The 7,905-nt window shown below is 39.1% G+C and overlaps 1 protein-coding gene across 1 annotated transcript in view; it reads right to left on the bottom strand.

Annotated features, from left to right (window-relative positions):
• Window positions 1-683: 683 nt before the first annotated feature.
• The window catches only part of OCA2 (OCA2 melanosomal transmembrane protein), a 352,275-nt gene continuing 345,053 nt past the window's right edge, over window positions 684-7,905 (bottom strand). Inside the window, exon 24 of the mRNA XM_025390396.1 lies at window positions 684-1,274. Within this exon, the coding sequence (XP_025246181.1) occupies window positions 1,190-1,274 (85 nt within the window). The 3' untranslated portion in view covers window positions 684-1,189. The remainder of the gene's footprint in view (window positions 1,275-7,905) is intronic.

Raw genomic sequence — 7,905 nt, 5'->3', positions numbered from 1 at the left:
ATTCAAAAGGCATATTATCAACACTCCCAACCTTTCAGGGAGGAACAACGTTGCCATTCTACAATATAGACTCTGAACAGTAGACAGGGACACCCATCCTGAGGGTGCCCGTGGCAGAAATGGGACCAGAAAGGTCTCCTGCTTTGCAGTTCTTAGTGTCCTGAGCAGCTTGGACCTTTTGAAGTCAGACGCTTGACACACAATCACTTCGGAGCAGCGTCCCCAGACATTTTTATTCCAAGGTATGCACAGAAGATCGGAAACTGAAGAAGGGCTTCTTCCTCTGGGGCATAACCATGATACTGATGAGGCAGAGCAGAGGAGACCCCGGAGGAAGCACAGGGCTCCCCCTTGATCTTTGTTCTCATTACCCTTGCCTTTCAGGAATGCTGCACAAAAGAACTGCATTTAATAAACACTGACTGAGCCACAGTGTCCTGCAGGGAGATCAGGGCTGAGCGTATCCACTGTAACATCTGCGTAATTGATGAAAATAGCATGCACCACTTGCAAAATGGAAAATCATTACTCTTGGCTGTTAAATGTGTAAAATATCCCTTAAAAGATACCTATGACCTTCGGCAAGTCAAATTTCTGGACTTTTAATTGATAACTTTAAAACTGCAGAGAAAAACATAAATGGATAAAATGCAATTTTACATAATGTAAACTACTCCAAAGCCTTTTATCAAGGAACAGTTTAATATATAAAATGTTTCCTTATAAGCAGTAAACCTTTTCCCAGAAAGTCTATATTCAGAGAGCATACAATTTGAGTGCTGGTTATTTTAACATGAAAAGTGATTACAAGAAAAAACAAACTGTGTTTAGCCTCAAGAGAATTGACAATTAAACAGCACAAGCAATTTTGGGTGCATGTGTGTCTTTTCCTATGTATAGCAGGAAGGGTTTTGAAACATACGTATTTTTCTGGAGGAGAATCTCGAGTAAGTTATCTCACGTTTTCTACATTTTGTTCTTGGGGAGAAAGGACACAAAGAGGAGGCCACGGTGTTCCAGCATTCACCAGAATTAGTGTTAGTGTCAAGGTTTATTCCACTGTGTCTCCATAGCATCTCCAGGGTAAGCACCTTTTCTTCTCCAAACAGTGGTGTCAGGGTAGTTTTATGACTGATGGGTTGTGATGGATGAAGTTTCCTTTAGTTTTCGAGTGACAGATGGATGTCTATTAATTCCATCCCACCACCACATGAGCCACAAGAAGATAACACATCCCAACGATGCAGGACACAATCATCATTGGGAAGCCCAACCTGAAATACAAAGAGAAATGAGTTATGGCATCCGAAATCTGGACAGCCTCATGAGATATGGACTCGTAGCTCATGGGAACATGGCCTTAGCACCTTTGCATTTTCACAACGTTCACTACCTTTTATTTCTATAAATCAGAAAGTTGTAGACGAAATTATGTGAATGCATGCTGCTATTAGACATCTTCCATTGTGTGCAATTTTATTTGAGACCTGCTTAAGGTTTTCTCAAAATTTTAATGGCTATATGGAGCCTCTGTTTGTTCATCTATAATGTTAGACTGTTATGCCATGTGCTGGGCCACCATTTAAATCTCTGGATGTTTCCTCTGCTTGTGTCATCTTCCAACTTTTCTTCTCTGGAGATTTCCCAGAGATCCCACTTTCCCACAGGCTCCTGAAGTCCCTCACACTTAAGGCCAAGGAGAGCTGGAGAAGTAGTGTTGGAAAGTAAGGCCAACTGTTGTCTAAGGAAAGGAATAGGGAGGAAGAAGTTTTTCTTCTGTAGTCGGTGAGGGTGAGACATGTGGACAAGGAGGGTATGCACAGATACAAAAGCAGTCACAAGAAGAGGAAAGCATCCCTCATTGTGTGCCACCTCCACTGTACCTGCATCTCCACAAATTCTTACCCCAGCTTCCAAGGACTGACAGATGCCACTTGGCATGGGTAATGCATGCTCTGTAGCCATTGCTCAGTGCTGCTCGGTCACTAAGGGAAGCCCCTGCAAATATTACGATTTTGGTTTCAAAAGGCTTAAGTTTTTTAGCAGTAAGAGCCTAGCATGTGGTAATTATAATAGTAAGGATCATGACATTCTCTCTTCCCTGGCCATAAGTGTAGGAAGAGGCTACTCAGAAAGAGCCACAGCAAGAGTCCCTCAACAGAGCTACAATTAAACACAAAAACTGCATCCAAGAGTGAGACAGCTCCTGAAATTCTAGAGCAGACTTGGACATTTCAAGAAAGTGGTAGGATTCTCTTGGCTTCTCTTCTGAACACATTTTATTTTACAAAACAAACAAACAAAAAGAAACACAGACCATATTTTGGGAAAACTACTTAAATTTCTTGAACTTTATTAACTTTGTTTTTGAAAATAACTGAACATGTTTGCAAAATATCAGCCCTGATCATTGAATTCTGGAAAAACACAACAACCCACGACAGTGTCTGGTCAACTCCAGGCATCACAGACATCACTGCAAGCCTTCATGTAAACACAAAGCCTTTGTTCCTCTGTGACAGATTGTGTAGAGTGAGTCAGTGTCAGATAAAATGCTGAGAGTCTCAATCTGGGTGCTAAGACACCTGGTCATGTTTCAGAAGCAAATTCACCTTGTCAAGGGGCAAATTCCACAAAAAGCATACCTTGCTTGAGAAGCCCAAGACTGGAGAAAGTTCCTGGTGGGTGGTTTTGCCATGCCCCCAAGTGAGAGTCACTGATGTCTTGGGGATGGCACCAATGCAGAGAAGGAGCATCACGTAGCATCACCAAACATTTTCATTTCACCCAGAACTGATGCATGCACTCAGACCCATCGGAAACCCTACTGTCCCTCACAACACCTAGTCACTGTGACACTCTCCACGCTCAGGACCCTCTCAACTGCCCACACTGCCTTCTGGAATTGGCATCATCACACCTACTGGAGAGGCAGGATGTTGAGAGGTAAGCAGGCTTGCCTGGGTCTCTCAGATAGTTTGCTCTGGTGCGACAATCCAAACGCATCAGTCTAACTCTAAAGTGTGTACTCTTAATCACTACCTATGCTGCCTCCCTGGGGACATGGATAAACCATAACAATGGCAACTTGCCATTAGTAAGTAAATGACTTACTGAAGATCTGCTGTATGCTAAGGGCCTCACAGACTAGACGTTGACGTTATCTATTATTTCCCAAACGTAGTGAGGCATGTCATGTTTTCCCTATTATACAGATGAAGAAATTGAAGCTTGTATCTAGTAGGGAACTTGACAAAGGTCACCACCAGTAAAAGGCAGAGATGGTGTCTTGGAATATTCTTCTGGCTTCAAAACCCAAATGCATTTTCCCAACACAGACAGGTACCCCGATACACTAGCTTAGGGCTCTAGTTTTCAATTCCTGCTCTTGCCCAGTGGCATCACTTTGGAAAAGTATTAAATGTCTCCATAACTCAATTTTTTTAATAAAATGAAGGTAATAACAGTACCTAAGAGTGCTATGAGGATTCCATGAGTTCACCCTTATAAATCCCTTAGAACAGTGAGAACAGTGTTTGGCCACATAATGAGTCCTCAACAAGTTTTAGCCACAGACCAGTGCTCCTCAAACCAGGGCACATGCACCAAAGTGCAAGTTGACAGGGATTACAAAGTGCCCAAAATCACAGAGTAAACCTGGAGCACCTCCCTGGTGCATGAATTGTGTTTGGTGATAAGGAATTTAACGACACAAATACATATGAGTTTACTGGAGAAGAGAATGTAAATGTTTTACTCTCCAATTAAAGACGATAAAGCAGGCTTCTAGTTCTGAAGCAAGATGAAGTGGATGCATTTCTTCCAATTCGTCCCACTGAGCAGAGCTAAAACTTGGCATTTTAAGAAAACAAGCATAAGGAGACTGTAAAGATGAAGAGGAAGCAGATCAGCTGGGAGCCTTGGGATCCCGAAGAATGGCATAGAGATAGGTTTCCTTTTTGTTTCCCCTCATATGTCCTAGACTAGGTGCTGGGAAGCTGGTATGTCAGTGGGTACTACAAAGGAAACAAAAAGCCCCAAGAGAAGCCTGCTCTCCCTAGCCAGAAAGCCAGGAAAGGGGCACTAAAGCTAGACATAACACTCCTAGATAATAACTGCTCCCGCCAAATTCCACAGGAAAAAAAAGTAAGCTCCTTGGTGAAGGCCAAGTGGGAACCAGAACTTCCACACTCACCAGACTGTAACAAGCCCCTCTCCTGTGGTAACAGCAAAGACCATGTGGGGATCCTGTGAGCCAGGGGCGTTTCAAGTTGAATGAGAAAAGTCAATCAACAGAAGCTAATACTGCGGTGATACAGATGTCGAAATTATCTGAAAAGGATTTCAAAGCAGCTACCATAAAAATTCTTCAACAAGCAATGAGAAACACACTTGAAATAAATGGAAAAAAATGGAAAGTCTCAGACAAGAAATCAAAATTATAAAGGAGGACCACATGGAAATTTTAGAACTGAAAATGAAACAACTGAAGTAAAACTCTAACGGAATGGGCACCATAATATAATGGAGAGTATAAAGGAAAGAATCGGGGAACTTGAAGATACAACAACAGAAATTATTCATCTGAAAAATGAAAAAAGACTAAAAAACAAAAGGAACCAACCCTCAGCGATCTGTGGGACACGAACAAAAGATCTAACATTTGTATCATTGGAGAAAGAGGGCAGGGATGAAAAGATATTCAAAGAAATAATGATTTAAAAATTGGTAAAAGATATAAACCTAGAGATTTAAGAAGCTGGGCAAATCCTAAAAAGGCTAGACACCCCCCAAATCTATGCCAAGACACAACAATCCACAAATCGAACTCATGAAAACTAAAGAAAGATAAAATTTCTTGAAAGCAGTGAGAGATAAATGACAATTTGCCTATAGAGAAAAACTACAAGTCTCTCCTCAGAAACCATGGAGGCCAGAAAAAAGTGGCGTAATATTTTTAACTGCTAAAAGGCAAGAACAATCAACCCAGATTTCTATATCCATCAAATATATCCTTCAGGAATGAAGGGAGACTCAAGACATTCTCAGATGATGAAAAACTAGAAGAGCAGCAGACTTACCCTGAAAGTACTGCTAAGAAGGTCTTCAAACAGAAATGAAATGATAAAAAGAAGGAATCTTGGAGTATCAGGAAGAAATAACAAAAGAAAGAGCAAATGTATGGTTAAATATGATACACTTTCTTTTTCATCTTGAGTTTTCAAATTATGTTTGATGGCTGAAACAAAATAAAATAGCAAAATAGTAAAAGCACAGATAAAGATAAACCATACAAACAGTAATCAAAAGAGTAGGAATGGCTATATTAATATCACATGAAGTATATTTCAGAGCAAAGAACATTTCCAAGGCAGAGAGGGATACTGCATATAGATAAAACAGTCCACCAGGAGATCATAGTTATCCTGAACGTGTATTCACCAAATAACTGGGCTGAAAAATACATGAAACAAAAACTGACAAAATGACAAGAGAAAGTAAATGACAAGAGAAAGTGGCACATGCACAAATGGATTATAGACTGACAAATCCACTATTACAGATGGAGACTTTACTCTCTCTCTACAATTCATGGAAGAACTAAAAAGAAATTCAGCAGAGAGAACTCAGCAATATCTCCCAGCGATCAACTCTTGCTGATACTATAGAGTGCTCCAGCTAACAGCAGAATGCACATTCCTTTCAGCATCCAAGAAACATTCAGCAAGACAGATCATATCCTGGCCCAAAAAACAAACATCAACAAGTTTAAAAGAATTACAGTTATAAAGAGGGTTTTTTTCCTTACCATAAGCAATCAAACTGGAAATCAGAGAAATCAGTAACAGAAAGGTAACGAGAAACTATCCAAGCATTTTCAGGTTAAAGATCATACTTCTAAATAATTCACAGATCTGAGAGATTGTCACAAGGAAAGTAAAAGAAAACACATTGAACTGAATGAAAATGGAACATCATTTTCTAATTTATGATCTCTGTGTTACCTCAACCCTATAAAGAAAATCATCTAGGAAAAGAAAGCAAATTAAAAACTACAGCTAACATGTCACTCGTTGAGAGGGAAACGTATAGCACTAAATGTTTGTATTAGAAAAGAGAAAAGGTCTTAAATCAGTAATTTAAGTTCCCATCTTAAGGAAATAGAAAAGAATTTAAAAATAAACCCAAAAACAAGCAGAAGAAAAGAAATAATAAAGATAAGAGCATAAATTCGTGAATTTAAAAATAGGAAAACAGTGGGGAAAAATCAATGAAGCAAAGCTGATTTTTTTTAAAAGATCAATAAAATTAACCAACTTCTAGAAGGACTGACAAGTAAAAAGAGAAAAAAGACATAAATGATCAGTATCAATGAAAGAGGCGTTATCACAACAGACCCTGAAGACATCAAAAGATTAAAAGTTTCTCATATTAACTACTGTTGTACTATTAACAATTGTAAACATACACACTTAACAACTAGAATGAAATAATTTAACTCACCCTATATATATTAGAAAATTTAAACTGGTAGTTAGAGACCTTCCAAAAAAGAAAACTGTATGGCCAGATTGTCTCACTGGTGAATTCTGCAAAATATTTAAAGAACTAACACTAATTCTATACAAATGCTACCAGAAAATAGAAGGGAAGGGAACATCATTTTCTAACTTATTTTATGATCCCTGTACTACCTCAACCCTATAAAGAAAATCATCTAGGAAAAGGAAGCAAATGAAAAACTACAGCTAACATAATACTTAATGGTGAGAAACTGAATGCTTCTCCTGCACAGGATTCTCACCACTCTTATTCGACATAGTACTGAAAGCCCAAGTCAGTATAATAAGGCAAAAGACACACAAACTAAAATAGATGAAATAAAATTCTCTCCACTTGCACTTGACATAATAGTTTACATTTAAAAATCCCAAGAAATCAAAGAAAAAAAAAAAAAGCAAAACAAAACACTTCTAAAACTAATCAGTGAGCAGTAAGTTCAGTAAGGACCACAACACAAGATCAACATTCAAACATTATTTTTTCCTATATACTACCAATGAATACACAAAAATAAAAATTAAAAACACAATACCACTTAAAATCACTCCAATTAAAATTAAACACTTAGGCATAAATTTAAATCTTGTTTTAAACTTAAATCTTGTTTGTAACTTACAGCACACCAGCATCTGTGCTGTAAGTTACAAAACGGTGATTAAAAAAAAAACAAACCCAAAGCAGTTCTAGATAAATGGAGAGACACAGAGTGTTCATGAATGGAAGACTCAACATAGACAAAATGTTAATTTGCCCCAAATTGATTCTAGGTTTAATGCAATTCCTAGCAAGAATTCTTCTAGCCCCAGACAAGCTTATCCTAAAATGTATACGGAAAAGCACAGGCTTTAGAATAGCAAAGACAATCTTAGCAAAGAAGAATTGAATGGGAGACTCATTCTATCCAACATGAAAGTCTACTGTGTAGCGCCAGTCATCAAGGCAGTACAGCACGGAGGCAGATATAGACACACGGATCAATGGGCCGGAGCACAGAACCTGAAAACAGACCCACAAAGACATGCCCAACTTATTTTTTTAAGATACGGGGTCTCACTCTGTCATCCAGGCTGGAGCGCATTGGCATCCCCACAGCTCCCTGCAGCCTCCACCTCCCAGGCTCAGGGGATGCTCTTGCCTCAGCCTCCCAGCCAGCTGGAACTACAGGTGCCACCATGCTCAACATGCCCAACTTATTTTTGACAAAGATGTGAAAGTGAGTCTTTGCAAGAACAGCCTTTTCTTTCTTTATATAAATGTAAGGGGTATAAGTGCAGTTTCGTAACATGGACATACTGCATAGTGGTGAGGTCTGGGCTTTTAGTGTAACATCACCAGAATAAT

This window comes from Theropithecus gelada, chromosome 7a (assembly GCF_003255815.1).
Source record: "Theropithecus gelada isolate Dixy chromosome 7a, Tgel_1.0, whole genome shotgun sequence".
NCBI lineage: Eukaryota > Metazoa > Chordata > Mammalia > Primates > Cercopithecidae > Theropithecus > Theropithecus gelada.
Note: the sequence above shows the minus strand (reverse complement) of the source record. Positions and strands in the feature narration are given on the sequence as shown.